The sequence below is a fragment of the Dendropsophus ebraccatus genome, chromosome 2, assembly GCF_027789765.1.
Source record: "Dendropsophus ebraccatus isolate aDenEbr1 chromosome 2, aDenEbr1.pat, whole genome shotgun sequence".
In the NCBI taxonomy this organism is placed as follows: domain Eukaryota; kingdom Metazoa; phylum Chordata; class Amphibia; order Anura; family Hylidae; genus Dendropsophus; species Dendropsophus ebraccatus.
The window spans coordinates 60,370,238-60,393,045 of NC_091455.1; the positions used below are offsets into that span (position 1 = coordinate 60,370,238).

The following is a 22,808-nucleotide window of genomic DNA, read 5'->3' on the forward strand; positions in this document are numbered from 1 at the left end:
ACATCAGTGATCCCTGGCGGGTGACAAAGTACTTCCCAATCTAAGGTTGTATACATGATATAAGAGGAAACATGGGAAACAGCTTTCCCTGAATTTTAATGTATGAAGCAAAGTGGAAAAGATTGTGCTGTAAACACTAAGGATTTGTGACCTCTAAGTGTAGTAATTAGCCCTACAAATTGGCACCAGGCTACTAGCTCTGCCCTAACACCATTTATCTAACCACTTATAATTGCAGGTCTGAAAGAACATTAAACACAGACGCCAACAAGCAAGGAAAATTATTCTGCTTCAGTAATCATGTCAGAAAGCGTCCTGGAAATCCAGCAGGTTGATTAACCCCACCAGCAGGTCCGCTCATTAATGTCGTTGTTTTTTAAGGGAAGCTTTCATTTTCATCAGTGTGACCTAATATAGTTACAGGTATAGTGTTGGCTGAAATGTTTATAACTTTTAGTTTAGAACTAGAGTAATATCTAGCTGGGAGATGAGTTGTTTTATTTGGCTTGGTTACTATAGGTAATAGACAGCCTTAAGATAGGCCGACCACCATAACGTTAATCCTGGACTACATACGCTAAATACTTGATGATGCAAGGCTCTACAGTAGTAAAAAGGGGAGAAACGGACAATTTCAAGTAATGAAACTAGATATACAGTATGTGGAATGGAACATGCAATGATGTGATGTCTGTGCGAGCTGTTCTCCCCCACTACAGCAAACAGTATAATTTGTAAAAACTTCCATTTAAAGCTAAAATTATTCTGGATCATACTAAAAACCCTATTACAGGGGCCAATAGACTCCCAATAACGAACATGATCTCTGTGATTGGTGCTCATTTAGGTTCCTCTTACAATGCACGATTCTTAGCCATAAAGGAGAACCAATCAATGAGATCAGCGTTCGCTAGCAGTACCATTAAAAGGCACCATTAAGCATTATTATTATCCAGTCAGCTGACAAGTGGGCATTTCCCCGCTCATCGACTGATCGCTGGCACTTTTACACGGGACGATTATCGGTTACATGATTAGCATTATATATGTGCTGTGAATCTGGATATTTTTTTAGGCCAAAATTCAGAAATAATCACATCCAGGTAGACTAGTCTATGTATTATTTTCAGATGCAACCTTAGGCAAAGAATTCTTTATACAGAGTATACAACAACTCGGTCACTGTATCTATCCGTATAACATATCTCATATGATGAAAGTGAAAAGGACTAGATGACATGTGTTGTTATTTTTCTTTTGTACCAACCTTTCACGGTGCACAGTGTATTTGCCTCGGTTGAAGAATCCAGTTCATCTAGTCTGACAGGGCCAGTGAGCTCAGTAATGCCAGAAGTGCAGGATAAAAGGGGCTTTTGTAATGAGAGAACTGTGCGTTCAACACAAATTATCCCGCCTGCCAATAAAAACATTTCAATTTGCGCTGTGTACATTAGAATCATCCAAAATGACAGCGTATTAACTTCTGAATGATAGGACTACATTGAAAGACAATGGAGAAGATTTACTAAAAGTATATATGCCAAGCTCCTGGCACAAATGCCATAAGAGAAACTATATTCGGCCACAGATCCATTCTTAAGGAATCCAACCAGAACTCTCACTCTACAAACATTACTTGCTAGTGTCATACATAGAATACAGCAAGTGATAACAGTAGGATGCCTTATTAGTAGAATTATTTTATATTCCATATATTATAGTAGTAGTTTATACTGGAAAAATATACTCAAACTTCTTACCATTTTCTATGACTGCATCCTTGAAAAATACACAGCAAAGTATTTGTTTAGAAAAGTTTTCTTCTAGCGTCTTGTCCAATATACAGGAAGGCAATACACAAACACTTAGAGTTCTGGGGCTTCTAGAGGTCTCGGATGCCACCTGTAGAGCAGTGTCAGTCACATGCAGCCATATCTCTTTCTGCCTCGGAAGGTTACTTTGTATCTACAATGTCAAGTAAAACAAAGTCAATATTCATTTAGTGTATAGGATGTAAAAATGTTATCACCATACAGGTTCTGTATATGGTATACTTGAATGAAGCAAAAATTTTATATATTTAAAGAAGTATACATGTGAAGAAGGAATAATAATTTATGAACAATTTAATTCAATGTACAGACTAGCAAAAGTGGTTCTTACATTATTTCCACAAAAATCTAATAATCCATGTGAATTTATTACAGGATTGAGTTTTGTGCAGAAGCCCTACTGTAACTTAATAGGAGTCATACACAGGTGCTGGCACCTAGGACGTTTCCACAGTGACCCGAACCACTGTTAGCGGATGCGTCCACACACAGAAAAGATCGCACTGTGACAGGTACGCTTTAAACACATTGGGGCACATTTATAAAGATGCGCTCCTGGTGTATGCCATGGAAAAGGTGGTGATTTGTGCCTTTTTGATTATGTAAGCCAAGCTCCACTGATAGGCAGCTGGTGGTGCTGGTTGGAGGGTTGTGGAAAGGCCAGGACAAGGCTTGGCCTACTCCTGCGTCTAATTTACACCTGATGTAAACCATGGCAGAAATCTACACCTGCTCCGGAGCAGGTGTCGATTTCTGCAACCACCACGTGGCAGGTCCCACCATGTTTACGTGCCTCTAAGTAAATTCGACTGGGTAAATGGGGATGGGGCCTAATTTAAGACCAGTGTACCAGTATGTTGGTCTTGCTAAATCTCCCTCATTGTATTGCTATATGTGTTTATAACAGTACATTAAAGGTGTAGCGTTGCTGGCATGGGCATGAGTAGCATCTCATACACCACTGAAATACCTGTGTGCAGGCGTAAATTGTATTAAACCTAGTGCATGGTGAGACCACCAGATCCCTTTGTCCAGACATGCCTTTTCTCGCCCACTTGCTAAAAACAGTGACCTTTTTACTTGAAACATGTCTTTTCTTTAAGGCGCTTTCCAATAGCTTTACATTACTTAAAGCACATGTACCACTTTACAAGAATAATCTTTAAATACTGATGGCGGCACTCGAGATGGCGGCACTCGAGATCAGGCTGCAGAGCCAGGAAGGAAAGGGAGGGAAGGAGGAAGAGAAGGCGCATGTCATCTGGGTGGGTGGGGGTGATATCCATGCACTGGAGCGCCAGGCCCATCTTGAGCGCACCAATGGACTTCATTTGCATATGTGGATAGCGGCAAGATCCCGAGAACTGGGAGACCGATTGCAAAAAGGACCGCATGAGCTGATTCAGCGCAGCTGCTATAAGGTTGTATGCATAGCTTATTATTGTAAGTGAAATGGTAAATTTGCTTTAATACATGAAAAGGTATATTCATTTGAATCCATTCATAACAATTCTTTAATCCAGGGTACACCAAAGAAGCATTTTTTTTTTTAAAGATATACTAGGATTGTATAGTTTATAGTGATTTCAATCCATCACTTGAAAAAATTACATTTTGCTTTTAGTCCTGAAACCAGCAGGTTAAGAGAGTAACAAAAATAATCCATATTTCCAGTGTAAGGTAAACTGACAGGATGAAGGTGGATAATCTGTGAACCATAGCCTCTCCCACTTACATTCTTTAGAGGATGTTTACCGGAGAGCTCGCCCACTCACTGAGATCACATTGTCAAGGTGAGTTTCATCACCTGCCTCCATACTACCCGGCTTATTTTATGACAGGAAACCGGAAATAATGTCCATCATTTTCTGCTAGAATGTGAACAGTTCTGCAAAAATTCTGGGGGCGGTTAGATAAAGAAAGACACTCAGCGAGGAAACAGACAGAACTCTGGAGATCAGGATCATCATTATATAGCGTAGATAGCTTGTAGCCATCCCAAGTGCTTTAAACTTTAATATTGCGGTTTATAGCTATGAAGGCAGGTTATTGGGTCCAATATTTATTGATTAGATTTACCCCCATGCAAAGACATCATATAGCCTCCTGTCCTGCATTACAGGCTGTGTGCAAATTGTTCTACCATGTGCAAAAAAAAAAAAAAAAAAACAACCGGACACAAAAACAGCATGGTACTGGACTCTTAAAGGTACAGATACATTTGAGTAGTCCCAACAGAAGACTTGCATTAACTCCTATTGTTTCCATGAGTTTATGAATTAAAAAATGACAAATCCCAAAATATCTAACATTCCATACTATTCTGAGTAAACCATGCATAAAAACTCAAAGTTTGGCTTGGATTAAGCTACATGAATATAAGGAAACAGCTGTTGTCTAGGGCTGCATCCATCTTCTCCAGCCATAGAAGTTAAATAATGAATGTTCAGTTTTGTGAACCCAAACTTACTGTTAATTTGTTTACCTCTATTCATGTGTGTAGGTATCAGATATCATGGGAAAAAGGGTCGAACATGTTGGATTCCGCAATGCCTGATCCTCCGTTCATACAGGAAATCAGCCACCCCCAGAAATGTCTAGTAGTGGCCTATTTCACTCTAACTACAAACACAAGCACGTTTATCGGGTGTTGTAAGGAAAAGGTGTCAGATGAATGATTTGTTAAATGTGTATGGCCACCTTTAAAGTGACTCTGCACCCACAATCTGCCCCCCCCCCAAAAAAAAAAAAACACTTCTACCTTTGGATAGCTGCTTTTAATCCAAGATCTGTCCTGGGGTCCGTTCAGGAGGTGAAGCAGTTATTGTCCTAAAAAATAACTTTTAAACTTGCAGCCCTGTGTCAAATTGGAGTGGCCTAGATTGTGTGTGCATTAGGCTGGCACAACCTCTCTGTCCCTCCTCTCGGCCCTCCTCATCATTAGGAATGCTCCAGGCAGATTGTCTCCTATTCATCACCTGTGTGAGCACGGCACATGGGCTGGATTGTTAAGGCACCTGTGCAGTGTTCACTGCAGAGGAATAGGAAATATCCTGCCAGTGGCATTACTAATGATGAAGAGGGTGGGGAGGAGGGATAGAGGGGTGGTGCAAGGTTTAGGAGAGGGCAGTTTGACACAGGGTTGCAAGTTTAAAAGTTGTTTTTTAGGACAATAACTGTATCACCTGCCAAACAGACCCAAGGACAGATCTTGGATTAAAAGCAGCTATCCGAAGGTGCAGGTGGTTTGGGAAGGACAGATTATGGGTACAGAGTCCCTTTAAGGCCTTATTACAGCAAATAATATTGACCCTACTTTGACGATTACCAGACGTTTCAGCCAATAATCAGCCCATGATCATGATAAAAAACCACGATCAGCTGACATACATGATGTTAGTTAATTGGGGTTTTTCAACATGTCAAAAAATCTGGATCAGTGCAGCGACGGTCTGAAGTGTGTCACCCCGTAAAACAGGAGCAGCAGCAGCATACCGCCGCTGATGTCAATGGGCAGCCCGGGCAATCGGAGGCAGCCCCTCCTGCTGTTCCCCACTCGCTGTCTGTGCCTGTAATACATTGTGCTGTGTAATATGGCCTTTGGTTACTTTTTACAAACACTGATTTTCTATCATCTCCTAATCTGTTTATAGCAAGATAGCAAGTACACACAAACCTAACAAATACAACACAAGCTTTCATTAGGTGCACTTACATGACCCAGACAATAAACACATTAAACAGGTGTCAAAATGCAAATGATATGTGTATTAGGTCACTGAATAGTATCCATAGGAAAAAGGGCCCAGAAAAGTCTTCAGTACAGCAGTATAAACCCCAGTGACATCCCATTTTCCTGATTGAACCAAGAAATGCACAAAAATGACCATGCAGTGAAACAATAGCTCTTTCATCTGCACATAATGAAGGCAATGTAATTGTTCCCGTCAAGTCACGGAGCAATCTCAATGACTTGAAAAATAGCAGACATTTTATTACTGGAGCCTGCTGAAACTAAAAGAGCCTTGTGTGTCTCTTACATTATAAGAACAGGACAATAAAGAGACACCAACAAGGCTAAACAGACAGACGGCTGTGCACAGACAGGAGGAACAGTAGTGTATGCCATTATTGTAAATGGATCCCCAAGTGATGGGACACTGGAAAACTTTCAACTGCAATGAGCACATAAAGAGGAGGCAGAATTTGTTGTATTCCATTTTTTATCTGTCTGTTATTCTTGCTGGACCTAAAGTTTTCTTGTGCCTTCCTTACCTGCTGCAACATATGTTTTGTACAATAGGACTGGATGAACACACGGGTTATCTTAGGCAGGAGCTCTCAAGCTGTGATCCCTAAAGACGTTAGTGGAGGCCAAAATGTACTTCAAGCATCTCCCCCCTGCAAAGATCAGCTGTCTACTTTTCCTGAGTATTCCTGACAGCAGATCGGAACGATTAATATGTCAATACTGTGATATGGGAAAGCATGTATTATTGCGACTATTATGCATCTCAAAAAGATGGATTAGTATCATACAGTAACCACAAAGGACTTTGAGGTGACCCGTATGTTTCCTTCTTTTAAGTCAAGGAAGATTGGGACAAACAGTTCTATAATAGATTGCTTTCTGATCCACAAACTATAAATGTTGAAGTAGCAAGCTGTACTTTCAATAGCCACACCCCCGATAGCCTGTCGGTCGACATATGGGTCGGGTGTGATGGAAAATCACTGTCTGAACCCTTTGCTTCAGATGAGATAAGCCACCACGAGAGCTCTCTTGCTGCGGCCTACCCCTCCTCTCCCAGTAGAGAACACAGGAACGCTTGTCTGTGCCGACAGTTCCCGTGTATGAGGAGGCCAGAATGCACATCATGTTTATCTATAAAGCTATGTTTACATCCTAATTTCCAGCACCCATTACATGTCCTGTCATTGAAAGCCAGCCACCTACGCCTTTGCTTGTAGTCATTTGTGAACTGGAAACCTGGATTGCTATGGAATGGAACCGTATTGTCTTTGTCAACAAATCCAGGTTCTATTTGACGATCAGGCTTGAGAATGGAGGCCTCGTAGTAAGGATTTAATCCTGCCTTTGTTTTAGGGAGACACCCTGCCCAAACTGGTGTGTGTATGTTTCTCAACCACATGGCTATACCAAAGTCTGAATACATTACGCAAAGGTTCATATGGAATGCTGAGACTTGTATTTCTACAATCACAAAAATATAAACTTGAGGTAAAGCACAGAATTAAAGGAGAAGTCCGGCCAAATTCATAATTACAGGGCCAGCAGGGGGTGGCGGAACATAATAAACAGCCTATACTTGCCGATCCCTGTGCCCTTGCAGCGGTGCATCATAAAACCATGCCGGATGTCATCTTCTCTCCATTTCTTACTATGTTACAGCATGGCAGGCGATAGATGGGAGATAGCCGGCTCAACCAGTCAGTGACTGCAGCAGTGTCCCACCCCAGTCACTAACTGGCTGGGGCATCCATCAGCCGGGATGTAGCGAAGCAGGAGAGGAGGAGAGTTCCTGCGAGCAGGCAGGAGCGGGATGAGTTGCTGCAAAAACACGGGGACCGGTAAGTATGGGTTATTTATTATGTTCCCCCACCCCCTGCCCGTACAGATTTTTTTTCTATTTGGCCTTTAAAGGGCAGCTTGGAACTTGCAGTCCTACAACAGCTGAAGCAGCTGTTACCTTTCCCTGTTATGGGGATCAGAGCTGTCAGTGTGTGAGGTCAGGCCTGCTGTAAAACTATTAATTATACATTTTAATGTCTTTTCAATGCAGTAAGAAATTGTTACTGGAGGGTAGCACACACTTAGAGCTGCCTGAGAAATATGTGAGCCATGTGTTATACTACGCAGTTGGAGAGAAAGCTGAAATCAGTTCAGTCTGTTTGTGCAGCTTTTTAACATTTACATCTTGTTCTCTGTACAGTCCCAGGTATGATCAAACATTGCTGTGCTTCTGACTTTTGACAGTAAAAATACGAAACAAAAGGCAACTTAATGCTGCATGAGCTCCCATTCATTAATTCTGTATGTACAATATCCAGTGCCCCCCTTCCAAGTATTCTCTATCAGCTGGCAACAAGTAACCTGTAATAGTCTTTCATCAGTAACACCCTGAGGTCCCACATGCCAGGATGAGCTGGACTAGGACTAATCAGGGAGACTCATCCCTCTCACTAAAGGGCTCCAGCTACACAGACAGGAAGGCTGATGTGAGCGCAGACTGGCCACAAGGACAGATAACGAGTGGACACAGTTTCAGGACATCAGATGTCAGCGTCTTCCTTTGTGTCTGAAGAACAGTAGCAGCAAAGTGTTACACCATGTCAGCAACTGATAAGAAGAAGAAAAAAAAATGTTTTTTACTGACTATGTAAGTAGATTGTGATTGCTGCCCCTCTGAAGTTCTTCATCATCCAACAACAATCTGATGGGTTAAAGCCCCTATTACACGGGGCGACTGGAGGGGCAAAAGAAAGCTTTTACATGCGGCGGCAGCGGGAGGGTGAGTGCAGGGGAGGCCGAGCGGAGCTGCGGGGGGGGGGGTTGGGTGGGCGGCTGCCCGGGTGATCGCTAGATCGTCCGGACAGCCTATAGAGGATAGCGGCTGTCTGCTGCCACCGCTCCTATTCCTCAGAGTGACAGCAGCAGATCGCTGCTATCACAGTCGTTTGTCTTTCAACATGTTGAAAAACAAATGACAGCAACGATCAGCTGACATTGTTCATGTCAGCTAATTGTTGCCTTCCATTACACGGGGCAATTATCGGCCGTAATCGTTCCATGTAATAGGGCCTTAAGTACAACCAAAGAGGCAAAATTATCACTAATGGTCTATAGACTGGTGGATCCATTTTCAAAATGGAAAATGGAAGGAATACCTTTAAAGGAGAAGTCCAGCTGTTTTGAAAATCCAGCAGCCAGCAGGGGCAGGGGGGATTTGATAACAAGTATGAACTTACCTCACCCCTTAGGACCCCTGCATTTTTTTTCCCAGAGTTGTGATGATGTCACGACTTGGTGGAAAATGACTTACAGCGGGGGTCCCAAGGCCAGCCCCGCCACTCACCGCGAGCACAGGAAGAGGCAAGTTTGTACTGGTTATCAAATTACCCCTGGATTTTCAAAACAGCCAGACTTCTTTTTTAACTAATAAAAGTGTGGTATGATCCCGCAGCCCTGCCTCCGAAGTCACACCCTCTCTTTATCTACCAATGACATGCATGATGGCGGCCAGCTCATGTTACTATTGACACCTACTGTGCACGTTTTACATTATCCAACAACAATCTGATGAGTCTGAGGAAAGAAGAAAAAGGGGGGACATGATCGAAACCATTAATTATGTTAAAGGACTAAATAAGGTTCAAGAGGGATTTTTTTTTTTTTTTTAATAAAAAACTGAACTCAAAATATTACTTTACTAAAGAGTAGTAGATGCTTGGAACAAACTTCCAGCAGATGTGGTTGGTAAGTCTACAATAACAGAATGTAAACCTGCCTGGGATAAACATATATCTATCCTAAGATAATAAGAAGGCAAATATTAAAAGGGCAGACTAGATGGACCCAGTGGTCTTTTTCTGCCGACAATCTTCTATGTTATTATTACATTACCAGAGAGTACGGCAAAGTGTCCTGGTGATGTCACTATACACTATCCGCGGGACTGCTAAAGCCATTTACTGGCCTCAGCAATCAGAGGGACTCTGACATAGCAATGGTGCTAAATCGAGAATGACCAGAGAGGTGAGTATAAAGTTTTTTATTTAGCCGTCCAGTCACTGACCCGCTGCAAGTTTTGGTCTGCATTGGAAAACCCCTATAACAATCAATCTGTAAGAATTTTGAAAACTCTACTTCCGACTTCACAATTGGCATTGAGAAAAGCAACTGCTGTTGTTGTATTGTTTTGCTGAGACAACAATCCATTGTCAAGTAAGTACTTTGTACGACACTTGCCTCAGAAGCCTGACCACCAGCAAGTAGCCGTATCTTTCCATGACCCCAATGGCAGATCGGGCAGACGAGTATGCCTAAGCAAATACTTAAATAAAATCTCTATGGTCAGCTAAATATGTTGATTGGCCTCTTAATAAATCAGCCCGTGTGTGTGTGTGTGTGTGTGTGTGTGGTAGATAGGGAAATTAGTCTGTGAGCCCAACTGGGGATAAGGATTGAGCAAGGACATTATCTACTCAAATGTATGAAATATATTGCCTCTATATAAGCAACAGTAAATAAAGGACTACTTTAATTACAACTCAGCTCCCATTCAGCTGTAATAGGTACACATATGGTATAATCTCCCCTGAGTTACACATCCATGCTGACCCTATGTGACTAATGAATCATGTCTGTGTACTGTATTTAGTGCTGTTAAATAAAATATGGCAGTACAAGATATATGTACAAGTCCCTGATGAACTGTTGTAGTTTCCGTCGTTATTCACATGTAGCAGAGTGAAGCCTGGGTGTAACACTTCTAAACATCTAAACAGCGAAAACATGAAACATTACCTCAGGCTTAACATATATCACTGTCGCCCAAAAGCTGAATCGCTGGCTCAAAGCAGTCATCTAGAAATAAAGGGGGAAAGAAATAAAAATAATCAGCAATGAGGAAATAAAATACAAAGACTGATGGACATGCATAAACTGTATCATGCATCAATGCCATGCTATGAGTACAGTATGCAATAACACAGCTGGGCATGATGGGACATGCTGCACTGTATATGGCAGATGGCACTGGTATTATATCATTAATAGGTGAGTTTCCCTGTCACGAACTGTATAAAATCACAATGCAAAACATTACAGCAACATCTATAGTGTTGCAAAAAACACATCTAGATGCCAAACACTTATGAGAGCTGTCTAGATTATAGGAAAAATAACAAGTACTTTTTATGATGGATTAGTGGATGTTACTCCATAAATCCATCTACCGCTAGATCCCATCTTATGCTTAGGGAATTACCTGCAGGATTTCTTCAAGACTGTGAGTTACAGGTGGCAGGTACTTATCACTGAGAACATTTTCCTGCTTTATATTGTCACCGTCCTTCTCATGACGCATAGCAAGAATATAGCAGAAGCTGGGAGCAGGAAGGTTGCCTGGTACCTGCGGAGATTGTCATGGAAAATGATGGCATTAGTAATGTTGGGTTATGTGGCACACATTTACAGGTGGAAACCCACTCCAGATCACATGGATTGGTGCTTGCTTACAGAGCCTTTAGACAGCTTGATTGATTAAGCATCAGAGCTGTGCAAATGATTGCTTGATCGTTGAATAATGATGATTTTATTGCCTGTTTCCCAATTTGACAAACGTTTGCTGATAATTGTTGGTAATGAGCGTTCCTGCAAATGCCAATTTGCCCTATAAATGACCCCTTAAAATTTAAGCACAATATCAACATAGAGAAAGCATCAACGCTACATTCCCCCCACTACCCAAATCCATTATTACCGATAAAACATCTGTACTCCTAAGCCCATCCCACCTCATCCCCAGCCCTACTATTGTGTTCATACCAGCTGCCCATTGCCTTCAACTACTCCTGTTACAAATTCTCTCATTCTTTGGCATCACTGTCACTTGAACTTCCCCCCCCTTCTCCAGCCCAGATGTCATCTCTTGGCAATACAGGGTATCTGCTGTATCCTCCTCCCCATCACCAGAATCTTCCATTACAATTAATGCTCCATGCCTTCCCCAGCCCCACAAGTCCGTTGCTTCATGATAACTTTTCATTCTGCTATCTTTCAAACCACATGTACAAGTTCCTGCCACTTCCATCTTAAAAACATTTCCTGAATCTGCTCTTTGCAAGACAACAAAAATGGCAGCATAGGTCCCATGTAGTCTTTTCTAACATCTTTTCTGTGGCTTCCCACTTTTGCACCTCTAATCCATCCTCTTCTGTCTAATTATTCACCTCTCCCAATCACTTCATTAATCCACCTAACAAGCTTAGAACCTATAATAATCTTGCTAACACTACAGTAGTTTTTGAGGAGCTTGCACACTCGCCTACTGTCTCCTTTCCTCTTCACTTAAGGCCCTATTACACGGGACGATTATCGTGCGAAAAATCCTTATATCGTTCAAGTTTAAACGATAATCGTTCTGTAAAATTGCAGGCAATGATCGAAAAATCGTTCGTATGTCGTTGATCGTTGATTTAAATCTGACCCTAAAATGATCATTAATCGTTCGCTGTAATTCCACATTCCTTCGACCAAGTTCCACATTTTTTCACTAATTGTTAAGTGTAATTGCACATTGTTCATTGTTTTGCTAGGATCAGAAGGAGTAAACGATAAACAATCTGGTTTGCGATTGTTTATTGTTAGTCGTTAGTAGTTAAAAATCGCCCAGAGTAATAGGACCCTTAAAGGGGAAAGGAGTTAACTGTAAGCCATTGTGGGCAAGATCCTCCTTTTGTACCAGCCTGTCATTCATTTAGTTCATGTTTATTGCTTTGTTCTTTTTAATGTTATACATTTGAATTCCTCTGTCATAGCTGCAGCGTGCTGGAATTAATGGCGCTTTATAATTATAATAATGACAAATATGTCAGCCCATGCTTTATTATTTTTCCCCTATTTTATAAACATAGATGTTGGCTAATCATAATGTGCATGTTTATAGGGAAAGGTATTTGAAAAAAAAAAAAAAAAAGTTCAGATAGCTGCTATTATGTGTTTGGCCAGGTTACGACTTGTTACACTATTTATTTCAGTATGTGATCCAAGTGGTAGTTACTTGCATCTAAGCAGAGGACAAAGGCTACACATTATGAAGAAATTAGTTATGTACTAAAGTAATGCAGACTTTAGGCATGTAAATCCTCCAATCATACATGAGGATCCACTAAATTAACACCATAGATAAGTGGTAACTGGATTTACATGCCCCCTGCAGGTGTGGACTAGGAAAACATATAGAAACATTAGGTTAATTAGAAGAATACATGATTCATTAGGGAAAATGTTTAAGCTTAATGGTCCGTTTACATGAAGTGATAATTAGCCCAATCGATCGTTTAACAATTTTAAAACAACGATTTGGTTTTTATAACGATCAGCGGTTAGTCGAATAAATTGTTAGAATATTTGTTAGAAAAATCGTTACTGAGATTGTTTTTAAGATCGCTTAAGCCCATCTCACACATAGGGTGAATCTGCGAAAGACTGTTTACACGAAGCGATCTGCAAATTTTTAGCAAACGACCAACGATAATTTGAGCACATGTTGAAAGATTATAATGAACAATTTCTTGATCGTCGCTTGATCGTTCGCTGTGTTTACACGAGCAGATTATCGCTCAAATGCGATCGTTATTGCGAAAATTTGAGTGATAATCGTTCTGTGTAAACGAACCATTAGAGGAGAATATTGACTGATGATGACTGTCCGTGTAAAAGGTGCAGCACTCAACAGACGAATGAGAAAAGACTTGTCTGCTGGCTGATCACCAGCAGCACATCTCCCTGTGTAAATGGAGGATGTCCTGCTGACCATGATAACAGTACACAAACAATCCATCATCCATTACGGCAGCCATTTACTTACAATTATTGGGTTCTTTCAATGAGCCCCGTTTGTCTTGTACATAGTTGATCAGCCCTCATATCACGCCAAAGGGAGGGTTATTGAACCTTCCCATTTGAAACCAGTCAATTCTTGCCTAAAGGTTTGTGCTAATGATAGGCATTCAGCCCTTACAGATCTGTGTACTTTGCATTTACATAGATGCCAATCAGCTGAATAAGTTTACACTGTGTTATCTCAGCATCACCGCAGCTCAAAAGTACAAGGTTTTCAACAATTAAACACTGATAATCTGTGGATTGGAAAATATATTTTCGGGAACCCTAAAAGATGCTGAGAAACTGGCAAAACATTCTCACCTCCTTATATTCGTAGGGTTTAATCACTAACACACTCGTTTTTTGGGATATGTTTGGAATGGAACCAATTTTCATTTGAACCCCTATACTTGGTACAAACAACTGGGAGTTAATTAAAGTCTGGTACATTCAATTGCTCCAGATTAATGGAAACAGCTGCTTGGCCGCTAAGATTTTATTCTTTGCATGAGAAATTCTTTAAGCACAAAAACATGTTCATCTTTAAAATGTTTGGAGTGTCTTAGCAAGATTTAGGTTTGTTCTAAGTAAAATAACCAGTAACTAGAGTATATTGCTTTATGCAGCCATAATTTAATTCAACAGGTTGCAAAACATGAAGTTGTTGCCATGATGATCACATACCAAGGGTTATCTGCAATTCCTACTTTATGTGATCAACATGCCAAGTATGTTTAATAGAAGAAATACTGTAGATTAGCCTTAGAATTAAAAATGAACGCTGCTACACATATATAGCATAATAAAATAAGATATAGTTTTATACACAACTTGTCAAGAGCAGACAGAACCATTTTAGTTATATATATGTCTTATGCTAGGATGTGTTTGTTTCTGCCGGTACAAGGAATTTTTACTTTTTTTTATTATAGTTAAAACATTGCTAAAAAGGTAGGCGCTTTTATGCACTCATATACAAAGTAGAAAATACATATAATACAAAAAAGGCATGTTTTTAAAATCAGTTTTTATCCGGAAACAATATTGTTTTGTCTGGATATACAACCTAGAAGATGCATCAAATGTTTCATGGTTAGAAGGTCCTGAGGGAATGGGACAGTGGTTGGTATGGGTCCTGCATGTAAGCCAAAGCCACCAATGTGGGCTGCCTAAGCAGGTACCATAACTACATCGCCTGCTGCCATCATCTCTGCTTAATGAAATTCAAGGAAATGTTTGTGTATTTTGACTTAAAATTGCCTTCAAAATGTGGTTATTATGGGAAAAGAAGGTGGATGAATTAATTTGTGTACATTAATTGCATGCAATGTAACTACCCCATTAAAGGGGTAGTGCGGTCTAAAGCATTTTTTCACAAAATAACACACATTACAAAGTTATACAACATTGTAATGTGTGTTATTTAAGTGAATGTCCCCCTTCCCCAGGTTTCCCCCCCCACCCCGCAAGTGTGATACACTATACTTACGTTATCACTGTCGACCCCGGGCGGCCATCTACTGGCCGGCATGAGGGAGGGCTAAAGCAGTCAGGCTGGCCTCCTGAAGATTGTTGTATAACTTGTAATCTGGCCATAGCACAGAGAGGTAAGCATGACATATTTGTTATGTTTTCTCATATGGCTGAAACATATTAAAAAAGAGCTATGGCCAGATTACCCCTTAAAGTCCTTTCAGTGTGGGCAGAGTATAGTGTGACTAATGTGGAAAGTACACATGCAAATCCCACACACCTTCTGTCTATACAACCTCATCTGTCAGAAGCTAGACAAGACACAAGATATGTTTAGATGAGGTATAAGATGTGAATATCTAACTGAAATCAACCTTACCGAGTACACAGGCAGGATTTATCTTTATGACAAAGCCCCTTTAATAATAATAAATTACTGAAAAATGTATAATTAAAGTGGTTTTTAAGGACCTTGATATTGATGGCCAATTCCTAGGATAGGCCATCGTAAGTATAGTGCGTGAGGAGGGGAAGGTTGTTTCCTCTCCACAGCACCCGGCGGGCGGGCTTTGTTGCATTAGGATGCTACTATGCACTGGTATTTGTCTCAAATATGATTAACTTCCTAGAGAAGGTAATAAATTGTTTGTGTTCTGCTAATGGTTACCATATTAAGAAACTATGAGCATTATTCTGTAATTCTGTACCCATTTACAGGACATTTATTTTCTAACAAAACAACCAGGTCTTTAATGGGGATAATATAATGATTCTGGAACTTGGCACTATATGTTCCCTGGAGTGTTTTATGTGGAGGTCTTTTAAATAGTCAAAAAAAAGTTTACTAAGTTTTTCTCTGTTGCAATTACTGTTACACTATGGTAGCATAGTACAGTACAATACCTTAGTAGTTATTGCATTTTACCTTTTTGTTAATTCACAGTAGAGATGTCATCTATACTCCTCCCCATACACTTTATACTAATGTTGGCCAAACTTGCTGATGATGGTGGATTTGGCTTTCAGTGTAATCAGCCCCAAGTATATGGGACTCTCCAAGGTCATATTTTCACCGCCTTACTCCTTTGTTCTCAGAGAGATAGGCTGCCTCCAAAGCTGTCTGGCTATAGCTTAAGGCCCTATTACAAGAGCCCCCGGCTCTTACCTGCTCGCTGCCGGCGCCTACCCATTTCCTCCTCAACGTTCAAGGATATGGGGAAGATGGGAAAGATAACTGTTGGATGAATGACTGTTTGAGAATTATTGAAAGTCCGATAGACACTTTTCTGGGGAAATCTTAAACTCTCCCTATTGCTTCCCTGTGGTATGATAAAATAAATGAGCCATACTCAACCCCCCCCCCCCCCCCCCCACTGCTGTTCTGTTCTGATCATGGTTGTGCTCCCGTTCTGCTCCCTGCTTAGCTCTGTGATTGGATGAGCGAAAAGTTGGACTTCAGCAGAAGCCAGCATAACCAGAACTGAGGGCCGTATTACAAGGGACATTTATTGTGCATAAAATCGTTATATCATTTGAATTTAAACAATAATCGTTCTGTGTAATTGCAGGCAACGATCAAAAAATCATTTGTGTGTCGTTAATCATTGATTTAGATCTGAACCTAAAATTATTGTTAAACGTTCGCTAATCGATCGCTCTAATTCAACATTCGTTAGCTTAACCCCTTCCCGCACGAGGGCATAACTGTGTGTCCTCACACGGGTGGGGGAGTTCAGAGCGGGGCAGCGCGGCAACCCCACTCTGAACCGCCACCGTCCCAGGTGCGGCATGTACCCCGGGACCACGGCTATTAGCGGGCACGGTCCGATCGCCGTGCCCGCTAATTAAGTCTTCAGATGCAGCTGTCAAAGTTGACAGCTGCATCTGAAGACTTACTGCAGCCCATACCTGGTGGTCTAGTGGGGAGATCGTCCCCCAGGGGGGCTTCTAGTATATGTGTAAAAAAAAAAAAAAAAAAAGGTGTATTATTAATAAATAATCCCCTCCCCTAATAAGTTTAAATCACCCCTTTTTTTTCCAATTTTATAATTAAAAATAAATAAATAAACAAACATTAATTTATCACATTCCTGATCTCGCGCAGTAAACGGTGCAAGCGCAAAAAAATCCCAAAGTGCAAAATTGCGCATTTTTGGTCGCATCAAATCCAGAAAAATTGTAATAAAAAGCAATCCAAAAGTCCATAGACCAAAGGATAAAAGCGCTATAAGCATGGGAATAGAGCGTTTTTAAGGTACATATATTTGTTAACAATGGTTTGAATTTTTTACAAGCCATCGAATAAAATAAAAGTTATGCAAGTTGCATATTGTTTTAATCATACCGACTTGAGGAACATATATGTCAGTTTTTCCATAGGACACACAGCGTAAAAAGGAAGCGCCCCCCAACAAAGAAAAAGAATTGCTTTTTTTTTTGCAAAGTACAATTAGTGAAGCAAAAAATAAGGGCTTGTGTGGGTCTGTAGGTGTAAAAATGCAACTGCTATGCCCTTTTAAGCACGAGGAGGAAAAAACGAAAATGCAAAAATGAAAACTAGCCCGGTCCAGAAGGGGTTAAGTTCCGCATTTGTTCACTAATCGTTCAGTGTAATTGCACATTGTTCATTGTTTTGCTGGGATCTAAAGGAGTAAGCGATCAAACAAATGATCGCAATAACGATTGTAGTAACGATCTTAACTAACGACCATCCTTCTGTGTAATTTGGTAAACAATTTCAGGTTGACAGTAAACAATCTCGTTTGCAATTGTTTATCAATAGTCATTAATCGTTAAAAATCACTCTGTGTAATAGTACCCTAAGCAAGGACTGTAAAATCACATAGCAAAGGCAGCAGGGGGCACAAGGAAGGTTATTAGGTGTATTGTATGTACTATGCTGCCCTGACTTTATTATTGTAGCTTTAATATATAGGGATAGAGCTTTAATTTTAATGTACAGAATAAAAACTGCAATATTCACATTTATATTTGAAACCTTCCTTTTAATACTGCTTTGTCTATGTTCCCAACACTGAGAGAAATGAGAACCTACAAGAGAAGTACTGAATTTTACAAAAAGACAAAGAGAAGTTTTACATGAAAAAATACCCTTTATAAATATCTAGTTTGAAATGGCATAGCTGTAGCTGGAAAGGCATTTCCCTTTAGGTACCATATGTACAATATGGTCCAGTTATTTCCTCATTCCTACTTCAAAGCAGAACACAAAATAAATCCATAGCAAGCGAAAAGGGTTTCCAAAACCTGGTTTACATGTGCTGAGAATCTTCTGCACACAGTTGTTAGCTTTGACTTGTTATGATTGGCCATATGGTACACTACTGCTGCGTGTGAACCCAGCCTTATAGGTTTTTTGTGTTTTTTTACAGTAAATTGACTTAGGATATGTTTCCCAGTAAATAACTATACAAGCAAATCTTATTTTTCTTACCTGTACTTGTTCTTGACTCTGTCCGTGGATTTTTATGGGGGTCAGAGGGGGCCACAAACTATCAATAAGATTGAAGAGCCCCGGAGCCCTGGAAATAATCACACATACAGTATTCACCACATTAATCATGCAACAAGTTTTTTGGTTTTTTTTTAAACATATTTTATTAAGATTTTCAATATAAGATGAGGGATACATACAAAGAAATATGATTGTCACCTGGCGTAATGCAAACAGTAATGATGGATACAGCTCCAACACAATCCAATGCTTATTCATAGACAGGTTGTAAACCTATCTGGTAACAGTTGCCACAAACTTTTGGCCAATACGTCTTCTACAGTTCACGGCAAAATCGTGCAACAAATGTATTTAAAGTGCTGTAACTTACGGGTTGGAGGAAAATCTGATTTGTGTTCTAGAAAGAATTATATGTGCCAGACAAACTTTTATATTAATGCAAACACTCTACAAGTCATTGATTTATTTCACATTGCACAGTGATCAGTGCTAGGTAGTCCGTCAGGCCTGCATTATGTGCTGACAGAATGCTGCATTATCATTCCAGCATGTGCCGGGGTTTCCTCATGTTCTGTGACACAATCTATGTAGATTAGCCATGTGCAAGGTGTTGCAGCTTCTGAGGCATTCAGCACGGAAACGCTTTCATTATCCCTCTCTAAGCGGGGAAATCTGATGCCTTGTTACAACACAGAACAGGATCTGAAAAAGGGAAATATAAACCTAATCCCCTTCTTACCTGTACATCGGTATATACATATGTGTGCTTTGTATCACTTCTGCTGAGAAAAAAGGAAGATGACAAGACACACACCTTCTAAAATGTCCTTTTCTTAAAAGGTTTTTCCAGTAGTAAAAAAAAAATTGTAATTGGGTAAAAAGTATAAAAAACAACTTTACCCACCCCTACATTCACCAGATCACAAGATCCTGTGTCCCTCCTACAAAAAAAAAATGCTGTGCTGACACTGGGGGAGATTTAATGAAGAAGTGCGGCGAAAATTTTTATTAAAGTACTGTATTGCCCCCCAAAAGTTATACAAATCCCCAATATACCCTTATTACGGGAAATGCACATAAAAAAACTTTTTTCCCTGCACTTAATACTGCATCAAGGCTTCACTTCCTGGATAAAATGGTGATGTCACGAGCCGACTCCCAGAGCTGTGCGGGATGTGGCTGCTGGAGAGGATGATGGCAGAGGGATGCTCAGTGTCCCTCCAGTGCCCTGTGTCCCTCAGTGTCCCCCTGCTATCATCCTCTCAAGCAGTGCAGGGAAAAAGCACTTTATAAGCATTTCCCGTAATAAGTGTATATTGGGAATTAGTAAAACTTTTGAAGGGCAATACAATACTTAAATAAAAATTTTTGACGGACTTCTCCTTTAATAAAACTGGTGTTTTACACACTGCTCAGCGCCCAGATTGTGTGTAGTAGTACAGCTCCATTCACTTAAACAAAACTAAGCTGCAAAACCCCACCCAAATTGAAGACAAAAGTTTTTGTAAGCCTGGATATTTTGCATTTTAGAAACAGAAACATGGGATACTAGATAACATAAGGACCTTTCCTACGTATATAGGCACTTGGATGAAAAGCTTGAATGGCTTGAATTCCCTGTCTCTGTTCCTTCCAGAAAGGCTGTGTGAATAGTTTATTTCCCATAAACACATAAAAGAAGATTTATTTGCTATAAACTAAAGTAACCTTTAGCTTCAGTTGGTAGCTAGCTGTACTTTAAATGTCCTAAGCAGACATTTACATCATTTCACTGGGTTTATTCCGTCCCATTGGTTTAACAAGGTAGTTACCCAATTTACATTGAGGAACGCGGAAAATCAGATCAATGGTATCATTTTATACTAAAACATATGGAAATGGGACCTATCCATTGTAAAACCAATTTCCTTTTTCTGGGGGATAGCCAGTGTGCATACCATTTTCCATGAAGCATTCCCTAAAAATAATTCTCAATATACAACTAGGTCAGGTAAAACTCCGGTAAGGAAGATGAGAGTGTGTCCTTGTTTCCATGCAGGTATATGACATGGTAACCAGACGATCTCTAATGGGCAACTTAGGTTGCATATTTCTGTCTTCTATTAAGGTAGGAAGGGCCTCTCTGGAGCACCATGAGGTTCTAACAAGCAAATTACTGTGCAGACAAGGATAACTGGAACATATATCTGCTAAGATGCGCTATAATTTTATACAGCCCCATGGAATTCATGAGGTCAGCTGTACACTGCATTGCCCCATGGAAACGTTTAGCATTTCAGAAATAAATTTCCCCATCTTTAGAGTTCACCATGTAGCCATTGTTTATTTTTCGGGTTAGCGTGTATCAGGATAATCTAATGTTAATTAAGAAGCTGCATCAGGGAACGAAGCCAGAAACATTCAGAGGTTCTCTCTGTCCTGAAAGGAATGTTAAACTGTCCTGCAAACCTTGTCTTGAACATCAGCCAATATATAACATATACAAAAGCATTGTCTCTCGATTAGATAACAGGCTTAAGTGTCATCAAATTCTTAATAATATTAAAATTAAAGCTTTTAGGCAATGTCTGTTTCTATATCAACACTTCTGTGGTACGATAAAATAAGCAATCCCTATCCCTTCCTAAACAAAATAATAATTATGGCAGCACAAGACGGAAGAATTCACATAACAAGTCATCTTTATGCAAGTCACATCTATAAATTTGCACACACCATTTCGGAATACTGCCAAGAGGGTAGTAAAACTTATTGCATGGTAACAATAGGGTCAACAGATCAAGCATAATTTACTTCACACTAAGGGCCCTTTTACACAGGACGATTATTTATTTCTAAAAACGCTCATTTGGCCAATAATCACCCCCTGTAGAAGTGTCAGCGATCAGTCGAGGAGCTAGAAAAGGTTTGCTCATTGGTTGATCAGATCTTTTTTGCAGCCTTATAAATCTTATAAATTTTTGTTTACCGGCCGCACATCTCTCAGTGTAAACAGGGACGTGGGGCCAACACGAAAGTATTGAAATGGTTGCACAAGTAATACAAGGTTCGTCTGCGCGGCCCAGTCACTGGATTGATTGTTCAGTGTAAAGGCACTGCAAACAAGCGACCATCTCGCTGATCAGCATTCGTTTGTGGCCTCTGTGGCCAAAGATTGCTACATAAACTTTAAGGCTATGTTCACACTGCGTATGTTTCCGTCCGTAGATCGTACATCGCCGAACACGTGCGGCTGAAACTACGGGCATGTGAAAAATAGACATGCGCCCGGATGCGTACGAACCGCGAACATACGCCCGTAGTACAGTTATGCTTCCCTAGCTTGTTTCGAAGCGATCTGAAACAGGTCATTTACTTGGAAATCTTCGCCCAGCCCAATAAAACTCACAGAGCCTTTTGGATCGAAAAATCAAGTTCAATTTGGCTGAAATAAGTACTTCGTACGGGACCGCATAGAAATCCACGGCCGTGAGTTGGATCATTTCCGTCCTTAAACAATGGTCTTGTTCATTTTTAACGGCGCCGTATACGATCCGGCCATAAGCTCATATGTAGTGTGCATTGTGCGGGCGTATATCGTATACTTTCAAGCGAACACATCAACCTCAAAACTATGTGCGTATATTCGCGGTTCGCACTACGGACGGAAACATACGCAGTGTGAACATAGCCTAAAACTGTAAAACGTTTTGTCCTAAATCTCAAATCATCACTGAACTATTTTGGTCCCGGCACGACCATGACATGACATGAGCACCTACTTAAAGTAAAACTAGAGACATCTAACCTGTTATGTCCCGATAACGCACAGGGCACTGAGGAGTTTTAGTTAAGTTTGTAGTTTAGTCCTTATACTAATGATGCTGTATAGTGCACTGGGGGAGGGACTACCACCCTCTGTGCACCGACCAGCCCCAACTGCACCTCACCTTCTAATGAATATTGGGGCAGCGCTCTGCAGTGATGTCACTCCTGTGCTTATCAATGCAGAGCGCCAGATGAATATTCATTAGAAGGGCCGAGCTGTCAGGGTGGATCGGTGCACTGAGGGTGGTGGATAAAACGTGAAACTTAACGAAAACAGTGCTGAGAATCAAGGAAGGGAAACTACTTTTATCTTCAGCGCCCCGTGATCGGGATATAACAGCAGGTTAGATACGTCTGTTGCAGACCAAGTACACCTTTTCATGGCAACACGATTCCCTAAAGTGTCAAACCTGCGGCCCACCAGCTTTGACTTTCCAGGCCTGAGGGGAATTATTCAGCAACAGCTGGAGGGCCGCATGTTTGACACCCGTGCCCTAAAGGCAGCGGCCTCTTTCAGCAGGGTAATTCCTCCTGCCACACTGCAAAAAACTATTCAGTGATAGTTTGGGTTTGAGGAATATAAAGAGTT

The 22,808-nt window shown here is 40.6% G+C and overlaps 1 protein-coding gene across 4 annotated transcripts in view; it reads right to left on the bottom strand.

Moving 5' to 3' along the window:
* Window positions 1-22,808, bottom strand: part of SPIDR (scaffold protein involved in DNA repair) — a 349,427-nt gene that overhangs the window by 9,642 nt on the left and 316,977 nt on the right. For 3 of the 4 annotated variants that reach the window (XM_069957606.1, XM_069957602.1, XM_069957603.1), the window contains exons 12-16: window positions 18,392-18,479; window positions 10,844-10,987; window positions 10,381-10,440; window positions 1,761-1,965; window positions 1,268-1,414 (exon numbers count right to left, since the gene is read on the bottom strand). In XM_069957606.1, the coding sequence (XP_069813707.1) occupies window positions 1,268-1,414; window positions 1,761-1,965; window positions 10,381-10,440; window positions 10,844-10,987; window positions 18,392-18,479 (644 nt within the window). The remainder of the gene's footprint in view (window positions 1-1,267; window positions 1,415-1,760; window positions 1,966-10,380; window positions 10,441-10,843; window positions 10,988-18,391; window positions 18,480-22,808) is intronic. The other variant, XM_069957607.1, reaches the window with a different exon arrangement.